General features: G+C 41.7%; 1 protein-coding gene across 4 annotated transcripts in view; it reads right to left on the bottom strand.

Annotated features, from left to right (window-relative positions):
* cnot4b (CCR4-NOT transcription complex, subunit 4b) overlaps positions 1–21071 on the bottom strand; it is a 52363-nt gene extending 31292 nt beyond the window's left edge. For 3 of the 4 annotated variants that reach the window (XM_084050258.1, XM_084050260.1, XM_084050261.1), the window contains exons 1-7: positions 20859–21071; positions 8434–8509; positions 7815–8081; positions 5549–5746; positions 480–566; positions 279–380; positions 29–154 (exon numbers count right to left, since the gene is read on the bottom strand). In XM_084050258.1, coding sequence (XP_083906384.1) covers positions 29–154; positions 279–380; positions 480–566; positions 5549–5746; positions 7815–7988 — 687 coding nt within the window. In that variant the 5' untranslated portion in view covers positions 7989–8081; positions 8434–8509; positions 20859–21071. Of the gene's footprint in view, positions 1–28; positions 155–278; positions 381–479; positions 567–5548; positions 5747–7814; positions 8082–8433; positions 8510–20854 lie in introns of all 4 variants that reach the window. The other variant, XM_084050259.1, reaches the window with a different exon arrangement.
* Between the last annotated feature and the right edge of the window lie 693 nt (positions 21072–21764).

Here is a 21764-nt window from a genome sequence, read left to right as displayed (position 1 = left end):
CGTTACTCTGTGGACAGATATAGCTTACCTGCATCTCTTCTTTTGTAAAACTAGCAGCTTCATCCCCGAGCTCGTGTAGATACATGCAGTCTGGCTTGGGACACTGCATGCTCTTTAAAAAGTAACTGCAGTATTTCGTTGTTCCTAAAGAAGCCTGCCGAAACAACGGAAACGTCTCAAAAGCTTGGAACACCCATGTAAAAGCCCTGATTTAGTTATACATATAAAAACTTAGTTATACACACACACACACACACACAATGTCAAGGCTTACTTACCTTAAGTGTTCTTCCATCTACTACTACATTGTTGACCAACCCGATTGCTCTGAGTGCATCTTCATTCCGAATGTAGGTTACATATGCACTGGCACTAGGCCCCTAGTAGGAGAATAATAATATGACATTGAATATAAACATCCAAAACTACATGGATGCAGTCTGTTATCCAGAAGCTAAAGGGCGTTTTCAGAGTCTCACCTGTGAGCCGGCGTATGATGTGCTGTTGTTAATCACCACCTTGTGGATTTTCCCAAACTTCCCGAAATAATCTGGCCTCTTTAGTATCTGACGGACACATCAAAGAAAGGTCTTGTTTAATTTCACTTAGTTTCGTAACAGCAGTGGTTCCCCAAGGACCCAGAGGTCCTTTGAGGGGGGGGGGGGGGGTGTAATTACAGATGTACAGCTCACAGCTCACGCTGCAAGCTTGTACAACAGAAAACACATTTTTTCAGATGGGGGTCCACGACAAAATACATTTTCGGTGGTTTCGGTCGATTTCCTTTTGGTGTTCGGCCAGGTGTTTCCTATTTTCGGTATTCGGTTTCGGCCAAGATTTTTTTATCCAGTGCATCCCTAGTCGCCAGCCAAAAAAAGTTGAGAACCACTGCAGTACAGTAAGTGGCATACCTGACTGTTCTATCATTTGCCTTTACCCGCTTAGTTATTGTATAGACATTACTGATTTGTTAAAAATGGCATTGTGTAAATTGTTTTTGAAAGCACCAATAATCAATCCTAATATCGTTGACCAAATATTGAAATTGTGCATATGACTGTGTCCATATCGGCCAGCCCTCTGGAAAAAAAGAATCAGTTACATTTATAACTAGAAAATGTGCTCCTCGGAGCACAGGTCTCCACCAGTACTGTTCTTGATTAATTCTGTCTTACCTATTTATATTACATATTGTCACGTGTCACGTGACCAATGTCAGCTTAGCTTCAAAAAATATAAATGATTTTTGAAGCACATTTGCTATTTATAGGTTTTTATGTCATCATGCGTCTCGCTAGCCAATCAAAGCATTGGTGACAACATATTGTCACGTGAAGCTTGACCAATGTTAGCTTGGCTGAGACGGACGGACACACGGAAGGACGGAGACGAAAACATACTCTCCACCTCTGGCGGAGACAATGAATAAAATAAAAGGCATCTGGGCATGCAACACCACACCAGCATTGTTGCCATGCAGCGTCTTGGTTTATTGACTGACCTTTTTTGAGCCAAAAGTTAATCATCTCCTTGGGGCAGCCTACTAATCACTCCAACTAAAGATTTTTACTTTTTATCATCTCCCAAATTGATCATTATTACACCCGGTCCCTACTGCTGCCAACCCCCAATGCTGGCCTGGGGAGGGAGTAGGCAAAAAAAGTGTCCCCTTTTATTTTTTGTAGGGGTATTTTCTATCAAGTACATTTGCACATACCTGAAATTCATCCTCTGCATTTGCCCATCATAACTAAATTATTAGGAGCAGTGAGCGACTCTTTAACGCATTCCCTGCCAATGATGTCTTTTGACAGATGTTTTTAGTAAGCCCACGTCGCCAATGACGTCTTTTGGCGTCTCTAAAAAAACAAAACAATAATAATATTTTTTTTGCCCCATTTTTTCACAAAGAACCAGGAGATAACGCGATGCAAAGATGTAATGCTCCGTTCACTTCTGTTAAAATAAAAACTGAGAAAAAAAAAATCACTTTTTCTGTGTTTTACTATGTATTTTTGAGCAAATCATGCCATTTTCAACTGGGTATAACAAGCGACCGGGAATCGCGATGACATTTTTTTTTCTTTCACAGAAGCACAGTGATACCCTCAGTGATTAGCAACCACCAGGGGATCGATCATACCGGAGATAAATATTCTGTGACTACTTGAAAAGGTAAGAGAATCGCAAAATCCTGGCAGTGGGACCACACAGCCAGAAATAAGTCTGGCAGTGAATGAGTTAAACAGCGCCCAGGGAGAAGTTAGTGGTTAAGCATCTTGCTTGGGGACACATTGACACAGACTGGGCAAGCAGAGGGTCAAACCAGCGACCTTCCGATTCCCAGAAGGCCTCTCTACCCACTCAGCTACGGCCACAAAGCCAGCCACTTCTTTTCACCATACAGCCAGTGAGGAGTGTCACCTCATAGCGCAAGGTTAGCCACTTGCGTCACCAATGCAGCGGCAAGGACACAGTCCCCTGCCCGCATCCCACCTGCAAACACTGACGCTTATATGCACTGGGAGCGACTGGCCGAAGGCCAGGAATTGTACCTGGGTCTCTGCACTACTGGTGGGTGAATGTTCTCCCTCTATGACACCCGAATGCCCCACTCCCCCATACTGTAAATTCTAATCTAGAGCAGTGGTTCTCAAACCTTTTAATTTCAAGGACCCCCATATCTCTGAGAGTGCGCAAATGCAACCAAATGGACCTGTAAGGGTCCATTTGTTTTCATTTGCACACTCTCAGAGTTAAAGACCTGTAAGGCTCCATTTGAAACCCTCTCAAGGAACCCTGAGGGTCCCTGGACCCCACTTTGAGAACCACTGTTCTAGAGTTATTTTGGTCACTGACATGATGCATGCACTGGAGTGATTATAACTCTGCCATGCATCGCAGCATTCATGCGTGGTAAATATAGACATTCTATATTCTCACTTGTGCTGTTAATTTGAGCCATGTATATTATTTTAATAGAATCTTATAAAAGGTAGAATAAGATACCCATTTTCAGGATAATTATTATGCTGACGAGTCATCATAGTGTTCCCTCATCTCTCATAACACTGCAGGGGGCACGGCATAATGAAAAGTGCGGCAGATGAATTCAAAGAGTGCCAACTGTACTAAAAGATGAACAGTGCTCAAAGCTGGATTATAAAACTAACACTCCTATTCATTCACCAAGATATCAGACAAAGGGAAGTTTTTGTCGCCAAGAGGAGCAGGAAACAAGGAAGATAACACAAAACTACACAGCCAATCACTAGGATTTGTTAAGACAAACAATTACTCATCCAATTCAAAATAATGTCTCAGAGAAACTGCATTTAACCACTTAAACCCTATACTTAGTTGTCCGCATTCCCAAGGGCTCTTCCTCTATACAGGCATTAGGCCTCGTTTTTGCTCTACACAATATTTTCGCTGGAAGTAGCCAATCTACGAGCTCAAAACGCAGCCGCGTTATGAGCTCGTACAATGCTAGCCCCAGAACAGGGATGCCTGGGTTCAAGTGGTTCATAATAAATTGTGTTTTATATAATCACATTTTATTTAACAGCAACGGATCTTCAGGTTTCAGGGCCCGGAACAATAGCAGCCGCCGGAGGAGTTTATTTGGAGAGATTCAGCTCTGAGCTGGGATTGGCAGGAAACTGCTTTTTGACATTCTGCTCACTGACTGAGGACTCAGACCGGAAGATCGCTGCCTCTTTGTGGCCTTTGTTCTGCCAAAACTCGCCTCTCTCTCTCCGCTGGTCATTGCATGTCTCCAACCCGAGACTTACACCAAACCATATCACTGTTGTCGGGCAGAAACCTCATATGTCCAATGTCCATATTTCTCCATATTTGCCCTACCTCGTTATACAAGAGTGTTTAACTGGTCAACAGGGTAGAGCAGTGCAGACTGGAGGAGAACTGTTTTGGGTGAGAGGAGGAATTCAGGTGACTAGCATGAGCCTTTCCCTTGCCTCACAACATGTATATAGATTCCCCCCAGCCTGACACTTTGCCTCCGCAGTCAACGTGATGAAGACCATATTTGAGAGCCATTTCACACCAAGGACGCCGATCAGGCAGGGTGGCACAGACATCAGAAGCAAATCTGTTGTTTTCCGGGGCTTGCGTTTGTGTGGTTGGGGGGGGGGTTATTGGCAAGCTAATATGGGTTACTGCTGTAGTAAAATCCAACCAGTGATAGCTTGTGATGTCCTGAAAACTGACCGAGCCCAAATGATTCTTCATTCTTTGTGAGTTATGCTACTATTTTAGGTTAAAAGTCATCTTTTAACTATTTGACTACCAGAAATAAAACATTTGCTAAGCCACTGCCAGCGATTTTTCGTTTTCAGTTACCTTTTCAACGAGTCACAGTATATTTATCTCCAGTATGATCGATCCCCCGATCGTTGCTAAACACGGAGGGTTTCTCCCTGCTTCCGCAAAAAGATTTTTTTTTATTGCAACCCCCATTCACTTGTTATAGGCCGTTGTCTCGTCAAAAAGGCGGTTTTCCAAATCGAATAACAAGGAAATCTCCTGGATCTGTGTGACTGAGAATGTAATGGTCACTCATGTGCTAGCGAACAGCAATATCTACCTGAAAGGAGTAGTGCACCCCAGAAATTACTTTATTCCTATCATTTACCGACCCGGTGGTGTCTTTGACTTTTAGTTTGTAAAACATTCCTTAACGGTGAATACAGAATCAAAAAACGAAGAAAAAATACTTGATGAATGGAATTAATCTGCTCATAATGCAGTCCAGTGTCTGCTCTATCTCTTCACGTTCCATATTTGCTTCTTCTACGGTTATAGAACGAGAAAATAAACTTTTAAAACACCCGGCAAGCCCATGCAACACCAGTGGGTCTTAAAGTGTGGTCCCCGGTACCCCCATGGTTCCTTGAGGGGGTTCCAAATGGCCCCTTACAGGTGTGTAACTCTGAGAGTGTACCAATTTGTACACTCTCAGAGTTATGGGGGTCCTTGAAATTAAATAGTTTGAGAACCACTGTGCTACACAAGATGGAACAGAGCCTTAATTTGTCTAATTGGTAAGACCTGTGAAGAAAGTGGCCCAAATGTCTTTACAATATGGCTGCTCTGTGCATAGAGCCTATTGGGCCTCTTCTTACTTCCTTCAAAGGTGTTACCAATGATACTAATGAAGGCTCTGTTCCATTCTGGTCAGGGTGCTGATATCGTGCATGTTGGCTCACTAGAAACACTCCATTTTTGTTCCCAAATGGCCCCTTATGGTGGGTGTGTAACTCTGAGTGTGTACAAATGGAACCAAATGGACCCTTACAGGTCCATTTGGTTCCATTTGTACACTCTCAGAGTTATGGGGGTCCTTGAAAACAAGACAACCACTATGCCACACTATGGAACACAGCCTTAATTAGTATTATTGGTAACACCTGTGAAGGAAGTAAGGAAGGGGCCCAATTAATTCCCAATATGGCTGCTGTGCATAGAGCCTATTTGATTGATATGTCTGTCTCTGTATGCGTCTGTGTGTGAGAAATCCCCTCACCTCGGGGTCGGCCAGCCTCTGCGACAGCCCCACCACAAACACCAGATTCCTCTGGACGACGCGCACGCTGCCCAGGTGCTTGCGGTTCTCCGTGATCTTCTGCTTCTTCTCGCTCTGCTTCTGCCTCTTCTCGTTCTTGATCCTCTGCAGCTCCTCCTGTGTGAGCGGCTTGTACACCGCAGGGTCCTCCGGGTAGGGCTGATGAACACAAGTACATTTTACTTTAGTACTGTACTTGACCACTTTTAAAACCACAGAACTAGTTTTTTTTACAGTTTTCAAATTTCCTCTCATCCTATAGATGATGATCCGAGATTAACCCATTGAGACCTGAAGCCGATTCTACATGTCTCCTAAATCCCAACAGTTTTCTGAAAAACGTATGTTTCTATATCAGTGGTGCTCAATCTTTTTCATGTCAAGGACCCCCAAAATTATATGTATTTGGCCACGGACCCCCATCAAAATAATTTGTTCCAGGGCCCCCCAGAAGCAAAGATTTGAGTTAAAAATGTTCGCAAAAAAAAAAAAATATATATATATATTCAAAGATTTGCACACATTTTCACGATTTTTCAAAAATAGCAGATATACAAGCTCATAGTGCGGCACTCGGTGCCGCGCTATGAGCTTGTATATCTGCTATTTTTGAATAGCCCAAAGTGTAAAATAATGCTTTTTAGCTCAAATCTAAAAATGACACAGTTCCAGGTCTTAATGGGTTAAGTCTACAGCGGAGACCACTGAACTCAGCACCATTTTATTGCAAACTATCATTTTGCAATAAAATGCACTGAAGAGGCGGCGATCCACGTCGATCCATTAAGCATATGAACCCTAGCGCCCCTATTCTGGCCATGTCATACTAGGCTACCATTCAGCAAAAATAGGTGATCTACAAGTTCACAACACGTCGCAACATGACACGCTGAGTCTGTAGATCTATAGATTTTCAGCAAAGATAATTGGTGTAGAGGGAAAAGGGGGGAAGTAATCAAAGTATATAGGGTTTCATAGTGGTTAAATGACCCCAAGGAAAATAAATTATTGTTTGCCACAGCGACACTCCAGAACAGCATTTCTTATGATAACTTCTCCCTGGGCGCTGTTTAAAAAGAGTCACTCACTGCTCCTAATGATATGATTTCATTCAAACACCTGTCTCTCACAAACAATAATAATAAAATAAATTGCCTATTTTCTGTTATCAAACCTCAAACAGCAGACATCCAATGAATTTTAAAAAATCCCAACCTGCAAGTCCCTCAAGGAAAACATGCTCAGAAAGAAATAATTCTTCCAAACAGGCAGTATATGTATGATGACCAGAATAAAAACTCCCATGTTTGACATGTAGACGTATGCAAAAACACTGAAAACTGACTAAAGCTTTGAAGACAACGGGAGACACCGAATCAGGATTAATAACTAATTAAACTGTAAATACTTTGTTGACCGGGGTCCCCCAGGGGATCTATACTTGGCCCACTCCTTTCCCTCTACACCAAATATCGTCACCAAAGAAAAGCTGATCAACAAGCTCACAACACTTCCAACATGTATTGTTAATACAATAAGGTGATGATGGACAACCCGATGGACCTTTTTTGACAGCAGCCATGTTGACGCGTAAAACGCAGCTGAAGGCAAAAACATTACTCAGTGGTGTGTATCGTGTGATTTGATACTTTGTGCCGGCATGGGCAGGTCCTGTGGAGGTTAACATGATGCTGGCACACAGAAATGATTAAATGAAACAGACCCATAATTAACTATATTACCTTCAAGCGAGTTAATCAAAAAATGTCAGTGAAATCAAACCACTCCCCACTTTGCTATGCAACCCCATTTGAGGAACACCCAAGCCGATTACATTTATAAAATATAAATAAATAGACGATCTACAAGCTCACAACGTGCGGCAAAGCGACCTGTTGCGAGGTTGTAGATCAGCTATTTTTGCTATTCCTCATATGAGAAGCATATAGTGATTAACATGGCTGAAAAACACACAAGTGTGTGTGTGTGTGTGTGTGTGTGTGTGTGTGTGTGTGTGTGTGTGTGTGTGTGTGTGTGTGTGTGTGTGTGTGTGTGTGTGTGTGTGTGTGTGTGTGTGTGTACATCTGTGCGTTTGCCCATGTGTGGGCGGATCTCAGCTCGTGCCAGATATAAGAAGGAGGGCTCCAAGGAAAAAACAGCTGGGAACCACAAACAGCGACGACTGAGGTGAGGGTGCAGGGTTGGGGAGGAGGGGGGGGGGGTTTACCTTCCTGCAGGCGGGACAGAGGCCGTTCTCGTCGGTGCGGATGCGGTGCCAGCAGAAGCGGCAGATCTGGTAGCCGCAGGTGCAGGGGAAGAAGTTGACGTCGTCAATCTCCAAGGGTTCCATACACAGCGGGCACTCCATGGGATCCTCCCTGACCTCGGGGCTTCGGGACATCCTATGACGCGACGCGACGACACGCAGAGCCTGAGGCAGGGATGTCGGCGAGGGCAGGGCAGGGCCGGGCGTCGTCCTCTAAGACAGTGTGATCTAATATGAGAGTGACGACACTAGCGTTGACTCCCATTGTAAGAATGGAATGTGGAATGCGGAAACGCTCGTTCTCAATGAGGAAGTTCCAATGTTTGGAACTACAGCCCAATGAGCCCATAGCGGCCCTCTGTACGGCGAGATCAAGGCGTGTCGTAACTCTCTCCCTCTATGGGTCTGCACTAAGAGAGCAGAGTCAATTGACGTGTATGGGTGTCACGTGACATTTTAGTTGACTATTAATCGTCTTAAAAATAAGTGCAACTAATGATTTAATCATGTTTTTGGCATCGAATATTGCAGCAAAAATAATAAATTCTGATGATTATGTCATAATTGTGACAGGCCTTACCTAGGTGGGGTTGGCGAGAGCAGGGTGTCAGCTTCTAAGAGAGCAGATTGATGACGAGGAGGCTGGGAGGGGGGGGCTGAGAGGGGGTGGGGGGTGGTGAGAGAAAGGGAGAGAGACAGTCAAGTAAGGTCAGGCTTTATCTTGTATGGCACCTTTTTAGACACAGGGAAATTCAATGCATTTCACAGGAAACATGATAGTACATACAGCGTACAATAAGAGAAGAATGGAGCAGATTTCCATACAAATGAAAAACCTCTTATTAACAACCTGTCCGTCGTGCATGAGCATGTGAGGGGCAAAATGTGACATCCGAGCTCAGGGAGGGCACAAACCATGCATATCAGTTGCCACAATTTGTTACGTGACATCATTTTTAAAAGGTTATTACAGACTAGGGCTGAGCAATATATAGATTGATATTGTAATACGGACTAGATATCGTACCGCCGTGATTTGTCATTAAGCGTCGTCTTTTCCTGGTTTTTATCACTTATGCCTCATTTCCTACTTTCCAAAAATTCCCCAAATTGCTACAGAGTGTGTGGTTTTAGTATGCATTTGTGAGGTTAACTATGAACCTTCTCTATGACCTTTCTTCTCAGTTATGAAATCAATATGAAGGCACCACCAGCCACCTGTCTAATGCTCACGTCTGTCGGATATAGCAAATCAGAGTCTCTACATCGCTGACTGTATTTCCAGGTAAGGACCATTCAACAGGCTTTGTTTTCTCTTGTCTAATGAATTTGAGTCTTGTTAATTGGCTGATCGTTTCCAGAATCCGCCAAGCCACTGTGGCCCGGACGATGAAAAGGCTCATTTCCTGCAGTGACACAAACCACAAATAATTGTGAAAATAATGCTTATTTTTAGTATTATGTAATCTTATGAAAACAACCTAGGGTGGTGTTATACGGACTATACTACTTACAAACTAAATCCAGTATATTATTCACGTGAGTTACCTTATTTATGAAAAACACAAGGCGGTATAATTTGGACAGGAGATATATAGTCTGGTCTAGCTAGCCCAAAACATACAAAGAGATTTATGAAAAAACACAAGGGGGGGGTATAAGCTGGATGACAAAGGTATATTCTGAACCTCATTTTATACCCCTGCCCGGTCCCTGGGATATAAAATGGAGTAACCCAGAATATACCCCGGGGTATAAAACAGGCTAGCCCACTTTAACCCCGGGTATAGGTTGGCGGGGGGTATACAGTATATATTCTGTCCCGTTACACCTGCACTCAAAACACCAGTTCATACCATCTAAAAAGATAAAGACTGGGCTTTTCCGCACATGATTGTGTGGACCTTGTTACTGCAGGGGAACGATGCGTTTCAGTTTTGGGGTGTGCGGATCAACGCTCCGGTTTCAGGAGGAGTTGTGGATGGAGGAACAGGTGGACTGGCTTAAGTGTTAAGGATTGGGGGTGAGATTGGAATTGACCGGTATGGCCCTGGCCCCTGGCTCTATTATATTCCTGTACAGCACAACGTAATGGACCAAAACCAAACGGAGCGAGGCCAGAGCACACGAGCAAACTGCTAATACCTGCTGAACCAGCAGGGTGGACTGTAGCATTATCGTCGCCGTCAGGTAGAAACCTTGTATGTCCAAAGAAAATGTAATGTTAACTTTTCAGGAAATGTTAAGAAAAAGAAAACTTCCAATGGATCTAATGTATAAGTCACAAGCTCTTGGTAATACTTTTCGTTGGTTAAATATGTATAAAACCCCACAGAAAGACATTCCACTTTCAAACAATTTACTATATCTTGCATGTCATAAATGCAGAGTTCGGCAAGTCAGAGACACTGAAACTGACTGGAGTAACAATAACAAGGGCTTCACTCTTTCCATGGAACACTACTGTAGACTGCCATTATGTTGTTATACTATTATACTATTGTTATTCCCGCTATTGTTATTGCTGTCATTATAGTTGTTACTTTTGTTGTTGCTTGCATCTCTCGTCACCTACCTACAGTACACATTCAAAAGATGTGTGATTAAAGGCCTACTAAGACTGTCAGTAAGCAGAAGAAGCCAATGACTGACTCACAAACAGAAATGATGTGTGGAGGAAGAAAAAACAACAAGACAGACCCCAGGGCTGGAATGCTAACTCACAAGCCTTGATATAATCAGCTAATCATAGACCCATAGGGGAAGAGAATCATCATATAAAAGTGTCATGAAATCACCACAGCAGGTGAGAAGGCTCAGCTAATGAGCTTATTAAAAGTGATGCTTTTACAATCCAATAAACATGTTTATTAACTGCTAATGAGTCACAAGGAACACTTGGACCAGTCGGAGAGGAGATGAGACATGCAAGAAAACAAAATGTTTGGAAGTAGTCTCAGAGTAGTTGGTGTTCAGAATGTTTGTGCCAAAGGCGAAAAATCTCAAAGCACTCCTGTATTCATGGCAAAAATAGCTGATCTGCTATCAAATAAAAAAGAAATGCATTAAAATAAAAAGGACCTTACGATTTAGAGTCTATAACGCGCCTTTGGATTTGGTAAAATAGTGTCCACAAAGTGGTTCTATAGTAGATAAAAGAATAATTCATAACTATTTGTATGATTGTAAATAGTGCAATAATAACGTGGTTAACTTGTCACACGGCACACCTGGACTTACACCTGGTAATAATAATTTATAATTGTAATTTGTACCTTTGTGGTTCTTTTGCGGTATTTGTCAAAGAATATTTGCATGACTTGCATGACACCCATCCCAAGTATCAGGAGCAGTAGGCGCTACGGGGGCAGCGCCCCAAGGAGCAGTTAGGGGTTCTTGCTCAGGGACACGTCTTGGGCCTGAAATTGAACCCGGGGCCGCTCCTTAGTGCTTCGGCACACTGTTTGGGAACCACTTAATTGTATGGACCTATAATACAAAGAAGGGCCAGCCCTGTCCTTTAATTGGTAGTAAAACGGATATCGCAATGTGATTTACATTAATGCATGGGTAGGCATTCAGTTAATGGAGAGAGAAAATTACCAATATTCCCATAGAGACCCATTTCTGCCATTTTGTGCTGGGAGGTGCACTTTGTCTTGGCTTTGTTGAGACAAAGCGTTGGTCAGCAACACTGGTTCAACTTCAAATGCACAATGCTCAGTTTTGCCCACCGTTTTGCCTCGGTTTAAGTTTCAAGGAAGGCTTAGTCTTGGTGGTTTGAAGGAATGTCCTGTAAATGGAAGTAGCGTTGGGCGATATGGACCAAATATCAAAAAAAAAAAAGTAAATACATCGTTTTTGATATAGTCACGATAACGTATCGTGTAAGGATATATTTTATATATTAAAAACAATTGTAAAATAATTAAATCAAGGCATCTCAATGTGGGCTTGTAGATTGTTGAGCTTGTAGATTGGTTATTTTCGCTATTTGACAATTTTTCAAAGTATAAAACAAGGCTTAAGTGATAAAACCAGGAAAAGACACTTATGCCATATCACGATGTTACGATACCTAAATTCCCAGACAATATCTAGACAGTCTCATATCACAGTATTGTGATATATTATCAACATAATGCCCAGCTCTAACCGGCAGGTTACAGGTTTGAAACCATAACCAAAGTAACAATATAGCAACAATATAAACATTGGTAACTAAATACAAATAGGCATCCTTATCCTGTATGCATTCATTGCATTGTCACAGTAACACACATAACTGAAAACTACAAACAGAACTGCCCTGGCTAGGTATTTTTTTCCCCACAAACTAACAAATCAACAAGGGCTAATATTGGCCGACCGATATATCGGTCAGGCCCTAGTGTATCTGATACAGAGTAACGATGGAGTGTAATGTATGGTAGTACACTGCATAAGTTAAAGTTACCATACTTTACACCATTGGTTCTCAAAGTGGGGTCCAAAGTGGGGTCCGGAGTGGGGTCCGGAATGGAACCAAATGAACCCTAACGGGTCCATTTGGTTCCATTTGTACACTCTCAGAGTTAAATGAACATTGATTTTACAATATGAATTGGGGTCCCAGAGATAGAAATGCCATAAAATAGGGGTCCGTAGCCTTATGCATGCCAAACTGGGGGTCCTTCAATTAAAATGGTTGAGAATTGACTGCTAGAGCTGTAAAAATAATCTCTTATGGGGGGGTCCGTGGTCGCATATCTTTTCAAATGGGGGTCCGCGGGCTAATAAGTGTCAATTTGGGGGTCCTTGACATGAAAAAGTTTGAGAACCACTGCTTTACACAGCATGATTTGTGTCCAAAGTGGGCTCACTTGCTCTCTGTCCAAATGTGCCAACATTTCATTCATGTTTGGGGTTGTGTGTTGATGTGGTCTGCAACCAACTTCCGGTATACCTTTACTGCACTTTGCGAATTAACCTGACTGACTCTGATTATCGATGTGGGTCCTGAGCTTCACCAAAGGGCCATGTCAGGAAGAGAAACCAGTGGAGGGGGGGGCGGGGATAGAGAGGAGGAGAGACGGCTAAAAATATCACAGCCCTGTCCTGAACTTGGGAAAGGAGGGGTGGAGCCAGCCCAGAGTTGCGTCTCTTTTAAAGGAAGTCCAGGCGGAAAGTGGAAGGGCCTTTCGGCCCTTCCCCGCTACTGCCTGCTCGACATGTATGGTCACCCAGTCCTTCCTGCTGGGCTCATGTGGGGCCACGACACACACAGCGGAGCTGCACTCGGGGAGCCAAGTGCAGATCTGGGCCGGACAAACCTGAGATGAGGCTGATTCGTGCACGGTGTGTGAAATTAGCAACAGCAGATTTAGCAGGCCCGACGTTACTGCGTGACACAATGCTAGCTGCTGGGCTCCAATGCATAGCACCTAAATACTTACAAAAGATATGCAGCTTCTGGAGAACGATATGGGACATTGCATTAATATAGTGATATATTTTGCAGCAGACCACACTGTTAAAAGTCAAAAGGTAATGCTACGAAATCGCTTTGGAGAAATCTGTCTCGACTACTGATCCAATAACAGCTCCATATTAATATCCGCTGCCTAAACCATGTGCAGCACGAGTGCATGAAAATAAAAAAAGCATAAGCAAACTCATGAGTCAACGTGTGATGAAAACATAGCACAAACACGAGGCAATAAAGACCACTGAACTTTGAGCTGACGTGGTGAGGAACAGGCTTTCGTCAAGATAGAGGGGCCACAAACTAATCAATTCTATCCCTGGGTGAGGAGAGGAAGTCACAAGTAGTAATACAACCTATAGTCGATGTCTATAAGGAAGTGCAGCAGAGCTCCAGATAAGGAGTTTGTTTGTTTAGTGCAGTCACTGTCCTCTCAAATGCATTTCCATAAAAGAATTGCTGACCCTTCCGAATAAGTACAGCTATATTGCAGAGCTCTTCAGTTCTATGCACATTTTAATGAAGTATCATCCCATATTTTAATTGTCGATTGGCTGATCACACTAACTGATTATCAGAATCAACTCAACGTGCAACTATCGATATGTGTTCAAGTGATAATTATACTTATTACTTTTTTTAATTAATATAATAATCAGGAAGCACGTTTTTGAAAAAAAGAGAAAAAAAACGTATATACAGATTACAGACACACACATATTCTTTTTTTAAATCAACAAATCAACACAGAAAATGTCAAATAGACTTTAAATAAATCGATATGGGGCGGCCATAGCTGAATGGGGCGGCCATAGCTGAGTGGTTAATGAGTCCGCCTAAGGAGCCAGAGGCCCTGGTTGCCGCAGGTTCGATTCCCGGCCAGGCCAGCATATGTGCCGATGAAATGAAATTTGTCCCTGAGCAAGACTCTTAACCCCAAATTGCTCACAGGTTCTCATTGGAAACAAGACCGCAAGGACTTTCATGAACGACCTGTTAAAAGGAATTATCCTTATTAGTTCGATTAACTGTTGCAGCCATAGAAATTATGTCAAAAGTCCAAGATTGTGCCATCGTCTAACAGAGCCCTTGAAATCTTTCCAAATTTTACCACCCATTTCAGAATAAAACACCTTTAGGTTCACCATGTACAAATATGCTAAAAACAAATATGGAAACACATATGAACATGAACCAGAGTAATTTCTGGTTCACATCTGCTGCAGAGCCAAACAAAGCTCTGGGAAACTGAACAGGGACCTGGTATGACACCTTCTGGAAACCAAGGACTACCGCTAAGCACAAAGCGACTATGTTGCCAGTTCACAACCAACCAACAGAACCAACAGAACTAAGAGCAATATGGATGGATATACAATACAATTGATGTACATGGACAGTGAGCCATGTCCTCTCAATTAGAATATGACACAATGTGGCGCTAGGCCTGTCACAATTATTACATAATCACCTGATCAATTATTTGAGCTAATCATAATTATTTTGCATAAACGTTTCCATTCAGCTGTAGAAAAACAGTTGGATGAAATTAACAGAAATGTCATAATTATCATCATTTCCACGTCATTGTCCATGCTCTTAAGCACTTTCAACGTGGTATCCCTATTTTGTGCATTTAAGGCGAAGACAATTAAAAAATATTACGTTATGGGCTTGCAGATCAGCTATTTTAGCTATTTCTGAACATTTTTGAATGTTATGACCAGGCCATAGATAGTACAGCAGTGCTTTGTAAATCCTACTATAATCCCACAATCCTCATCCTGCTCGAATGCCCTGTCATCTGCATTATTAGCACAAATAGCTTAGCTGAAACAACGTAAACAAGGGCTTCTTATGGTTGTGGTAAGATTCAACTTCAGGTCGTAAATGACCGGTTTGTCAAGACACACCCAGCTGAGCCGGGTCAAATGAGCAGCACTCCTCTCCAAAAGTTACACCATTGGTTCTCAAAGTGGGGTCCGGGGACCCCCAGGGGTACTTGAGGGGGTTCCAGGGGGTACCCAGCAAAATGTGTTAAAATAGCATCACAATAATTATGACCTTTTATACTTTGGCTATTCAAAAATAGCAGATATACAAGCTCATAGCGCGGCACCGAGTGCCGCGCTATGAGCTTGTAGATCTGCTATTTTTGAAAAATCGTGAAAATATGTGCACATTTTTGAATATATATATATTTTCAAGCGAACATTTGTTGCTCAAATCTTTGCTTCTGGGGGTCCCTGGAACAAAATATTTGAGATGGGGGTCCGCGGCCAGATACATATCATTTTGGGGGTCCTTGATATGAAAACGTTTGAGAACCCCTGAGTTACACTACATGCAAATGGAGCAAATAACCTGCACATCCGCCGGGTATGGACTAGTTTATCAAGTTATTTGTTGTTACATATGATCTGGCCTGTGCAATTGTTATATACAAAGCCTAAAAGGCAAACCAAAATAAATGTACATTTTATGTTCAACGCCAAAAACACATCGGAATTTATGTATTAATCCAAATGTCCTGATCATGACAGCCCTAGAGACATCATTTTAGATCCAGTTCTGGAGGGCAGCCAGTTATCCAAGTCAGGGATGCTGTAAAGAGGCAACCTCTTTCCTGTTGCGAGCTGACAGACAGCCTTCCAATCCCATCCCTGCTTGGTTATTCAGCTCAGATGGGTTAAGTGAGGACAGCAAAACAGCTCTCCCCCTGCGTCACGGCACACAGCCAGGCACAACACTGCCTACTCATCCATGGACTCTCAGCTTCACCCGACTAAGCAAGCCAGCAGCCCTATTCTGTGACACAGGTAGCCTATGTTCACCGACACAGACAGAACAAAAATCTGCGCACTACAGTGACAGCATATATAATATCAAAGGCTTTACTGTCTGGGCCTGAAAAACCCAGCTCTGCAGCAAACATTATTACATTCTTTCCCCCACACATATTCTTTTCAACCCTTCTTTGATTAACAGAGGCTTGCTAGCGAGTAACGACACACAGAAATAATCTAGAGAAAAGCCAAGCTGGGTGTCGCCTGCAAACAAGAAAACTACTAGCAAGTCATACTTCATAACTTTTGCTATTGGCTTCCACAAATATCAGTGTTGGGTCAAGCCTGAATCAACACATTCTGAGATTAGCCTATCAGTATGTTGTTGCCTCGTCCTGCGATACAATTGACCTACTGAACTGAACTGTCAAGTGTACACAGGCGAATAAAAGGCATAAGCAAACAAGGTCTTGTTCCTTAAAGAGAATTTCCCGGACACCTAAGCAGGATAAGGCAACAGGAAAGACAAACGGAAAAGAAAACAAGGCAATTGAGATGAGATGCTAATTATACATGCTGCCCGTGCAGCAATTTGGCATGTGCAATTGTGCACTAAACAGAAATGTACTGCAAATGAGCTATGCTTCCAGAGCATCGCTCTCGAGTCCCTGTAACTCATCATAAAGTCCAAGAGCCATGTGACAATATGTCACAAGTCAGTAAGTGAAAAACAAACATCAATAATGCTGTGGGTGAGCCAGCGACACGTATGTGGAAAACAAATGGAATGACTACACAGAGCCTCACACATTTTAGTGAGGACACAAAAAACTCCATGACATAATAGGCTATAATTGTGAAAAGTGTCTCTTAAAAAAAGAGGTAAACAAGAACATGTAAACAAAGCTGTAAAAAAAAGTGTCAAATTCTGAGTCAGATTCAACACTCGGTGAAAAACATTGTGTGTATGTGTGTTTATGATATATATATATATATATATATATATATATATATATATATATATATATATATATATATATATATGACGATTATGTAAAACTATTGGGCCAAGTCAGCCTACACCACATTAAGCCATGGTTGCAATACAATTTCATACAAAGAAAATGTAATCTGCAAGTTATGCGTCTTTAGTGTAAGCCACAAAAGGTGTTGTTTAAAGCCACGTCACAGAGCAGCTTGCTTGTTATGGCAAGAAACATATCCTATGGGAATAGTATCAGGTATCAATACAGACTTTTGCCCAAGGAAGAATAATGTTTCCATGCCACAATACAATACAGACAGACAGTGGCTTATTCGCCCTAACAAACTGCTGTGACAACCTTTGGCACTTTCTCATGCATTGTTGAGATTCAAAGCCAGTTACCAACTAGTACGATAAGAATGTGTCAAGAATGCACACATTGCAAAACTCAAGTGACAGATTTGAAAACATGATGAAAAGCTATTTGCATTGACTGTGGGAATTGGCTTCATTTCTTTGACAAAACCAGGAGTTGAAACAACAACCATGTTTTGACCAACCTGTTTGACCGAAAATGGTCACGGCCTGCACTTAAAACAAACTCCAAACCAAAGTAAAAATGTGTGTTAACCAGCAAACAACAAAAATAGAAGAAAAATTGAGTACCCTCATCTTATGCATCATTTGTACTGTCAAATGTGTCTTTTGATTAAAAAAAAATAAACATCTAAATGCTATACACAGATGTTCTCAACCGGTGGTCCGGGGACCACCAGCGGTCCTTGAGGGTGTTCCAGGTGGTCCCCAGCTAAATGATGGAGAGTTGGTAACCAAATGGACACTTACTAGATCTTTAAATCTTGTGTAAAATGAAACCAAATGGACCTTTTTACACTCTCAAAAGTTTTTTTGTTTTGTTTTTGATCAACGTTTGCCTGTCATCTCTCCTAGGATACCACATCAATACAGCATGGAATTGTTATTGTGGACAAAATCTTATCCAACAACAACATTATATTCTAAAGTCTTGGGTCTGAGAGGCTAAATCTCATCAAATGGTGAATCCGTGGCTCAAATGCCGAATAAGTAATGGACCTTGATATGAAAAGGGTTGAAAACCACTGCTATACAACAAGGAATGCTGCAGAAACCTCACACATTACTTAAAGTCAATGTCAGGTGCCTTGGGTGACGCAGGTGGATGGATGCTGCAGCTGGCTGGTGAGCCACTGGCTAACTAGTGAAGCTGCTGGGTTGAGCTTGTTACACCGACATTGGTGACAAATACAATTGTGTGACTCCGGGATTCGCTATTCGTTTAACCAACGTACTATATGTACCGTTATCCCCTTCTTTCGTAAATTAACCTTTTCACCGGAAAACAATAAGAAATGGAACTTCATTCATTAGCTTGCCATCCTACCATTACATTGACATGAAGTGACAGTTGATGTTTCAGCTGTACGCCATCAGATGAAATGAAATGCTACATATAAAGTCCAAAGGTAATGACATGGCTGTAATTTCCAGTGGTGTAAAGTAACATTTACTCAAGTACTGTACTTAAGTACAATTTAGAGGTATTTTTACTCTACTGGAGTATTTAAACATCTCAATACTTCTACCCCACAACATCTCAGAGGCAAATATTGAACTTTTACTCCACTACATTTGAAAGCTTAGTTATTTTGCAGTTATAAATTATTACATTATAAATCATACATTAACCACTCTAGCCGCATTTTACACAACGCGTGAGCTTGTAAATCTGCTATTTTCAAACATTTTAGTGATTTACTTTGGTTAAAATAAGTGTTAAATAGCTCTATATTCTGATAGTACTCATTGCTATAGACTGTTCAGTAAAGGAGTCTCCCATGTCTCTCCAGCTCTTTATTAAACAGAAAATGCATTTTCACTGCTCTCCTGATCAGCTTAAACTTTGTCACCTACCTGAAAATGTACTATATTGTGTTTACTAAACAGAGAGACCCCTGTGACCGAACAGACGCTCTGTAGCAATGATTATTATCAGAATATAGTACTTTAACCTTTTTAACAAAAAATAAATACCAAAAATATCACTTACCCTACCTTTAAGTTATGTATTTTTTGATGCCAATACTTTTGTAATTTTACACAAGAAACATTTTAAACACAGGCCTTTCACTTGTGACATGAGTATCTTTATATTGTGGTATTGATACTTTTACTTAAGTAAAATATCTGAGTACTTCTTCAGGCGTATTTCAACCTTAACCCCCCCCAATCTCCACCCCAAATAATCGTAATAGCGAACGCAACGATCGCTTGAGTCACCGTATTCGATGCGTCACGAATATCAGTGTGACACCACTGTCTGCTTGTCGTTTCACCAGGGTTGCCATGTCTGCTTATTATAAGCGACTTTGGGATTGTTTTTCTGCTAAGTTGCTTGTAAATATTGGTGGTTGCGTTTCTTTTGGGCTTGTTTCTAAAGTGTAGTTGCTTATTTGGGTTTGTTTCCTAATGTTGTTTAAACCAGTCGTTCTCTAACTTTTTTAAGTCAAGGACCCCCAAATGAAAATGTTTTATGCCATCGCCATGGACCCCCCATACAAGACTTTAAAATATTCCACTATATTTATTTTTATAACAAATCTACAAGCTCGTAGCTTGTAGATCGTCTATTTTCAAATAGCCAATGTATGTAGGTTTAAAGGGCGAACGGCTCGCTTCTTCTGGGCTTGTTTTCCTAGCCCGGGTTGCTTGTTTCTCTCTCAAAACCTGGCAACGCTGTTGCTAACGTTAGCCGGCAGGCTAGCCCTTGTACACTTGCACTGTAGTAGCTGGTCGTGAAATTAAAACACGTACTAAGTGAAACTATCATTACCCCTCTGCCACCACACGGACCACCGCGGCTCACGGACCACCAACAACCGTGGTGTCACACAGACAGCACCTCCACAAAAGGGTGTCACAACAGTTCCATGTAGCGTTGCCAGGTTTTGAGAGAGAAATAATCAACCAGGTCTAGGAAAACCAGACCAAAAGCAGCAACTTCTTAGGTCACATGAGCACTTTAAACACCTATATGCGTCGGCTATTTGAAAATAGCCAATCTACAAGTTAATCTGCTATTTTCAAAAACTCTTGCAATAAAATGTGGAATATTTAGGAATTGTTTTTTAAACACAAATGCTCCCTGGAACACAAAACATTTATGGAAATAATTGAGAACCACTGGTTTAAGTAATTTAAAACGAGCCTAAATAAGCAAGTACACTTTAGAAACAAACCTTCAATGAATTGAGTACACAGGAGGACCCCAATGGAAACAAGCTATAGTGCTTTCTTGGGTTTAATCCTTTATAGCATCACTTTATAGAACTGTGCTTTCTGTGCTTTTTTTTAACTGCTAAATAAAGTATTCAATCAAACCGCAACCACCAATTTCTACAAGCAACTTTACAGAAACAGAAGCCCAAAGTCGCTTATAATAAGCGGACATGGCAACGCTGGGTCCATGTACAGCGCGGCCTTGCCTTCGTCCCGGCGAAGCCTGGGACTCCGTTTACCCAGAGACCCGACGCCGACACCGACATGAACGGTCACTCTCTTCCTCCAGACATGACCTGGGTCGGGTGTAACTAATGGAATAATCGCTTCGTAAATGTCGAAGGGTGTGTTTGAAAATGTCAAGTATTTGCTCGTTTGTCTTGATTTTAAAAATAAATATAAAAAAAGATAACATGAGCTAAATGATGATAGTTTAGTAGTGGGATACTCACCCTGCCTATTATATCTTGCTGGGAATTCCTCCTCTCCGGGACAATAATGGCACCCAATGGGCGGGGGGGATATGTCGTTATCTGATCTAAACTAATTATGACACCTGTTATAGATACGGATCAAATACAGCTTGGTTTTCAAGAAGACACCTGCAGGCTGCAGCCTTTTCTCTGAGCTTTATGTGGGTGCTGGCTACCTAATTCTACCAGAAACCACCATCTTACATTAGGAGAGAAGGGGGCCGACTGCTCTACTAACTGAGTCGGCGCGCATTGGTCACAATGTTACAGATGGGTGTTGTAGTCCAAACTAACAACTATGGTCACAATTTTACAGATGGGTGTTGTAGTCCAGTGGTTCTCAACTTGTGGGTCGGGACCCCCAGGGGGGTCACCACAAGACTTTTGGGGGGGTCCCCAGATGACAGTAAAGTGAGGATTTTTGAGACATTTTTAATAAAAAATAAAAAAAAAGAACAAAGTCGATTACTGCATCAATAGTACTCAACAAACTATACAATAAAAACTGGTCAAACATTGGCCAAATCAAAATGTTAAATAATAGAAAAACATTTTTTTTTTTTAAAATACAACAGATTTTGGTGGCATTGTTTTCTCACTCAACGGTAAACAAACCAACTTACAGTATAAGTGTATACAGGGTATCTGCACATTTATAAAGCAACTATGGTATATCCAGAACTAAAAGTAGCATTTCAAACATGAGAGCATACATGTATTTCTATGATATTCCATTTAATTGGTAAAATACTTGAAGGTTTGTATTTGGGACTGAGTTTGACCTTTGGTCAAATAATGTAAGCCAGAGAGAGATTTCACCCAACTTTGTGTGGGCTCAGCTGTAATGCCATCAGTTCAGAGTTCCTGGCCATTGTAGAGTCCAGG

This window comes from Gymnoscopelus microlampas (assembly GCF_963454915.1).
Source record: "Gymnoscopelus microlampas genome assembly, chromosome: 23".
NCBI lineage: Eukaryota > Metazoa > Chordata > Actinopteri > Myctophiformes > Myctophidae > Gymnoscopelus > Gymnoscopelus microlampas.
The sequence above is the reverse complement of the archived record's forward strand: the minus strand, read 5'-3'. Positions and strand labels throughout refer to the sequence as shown.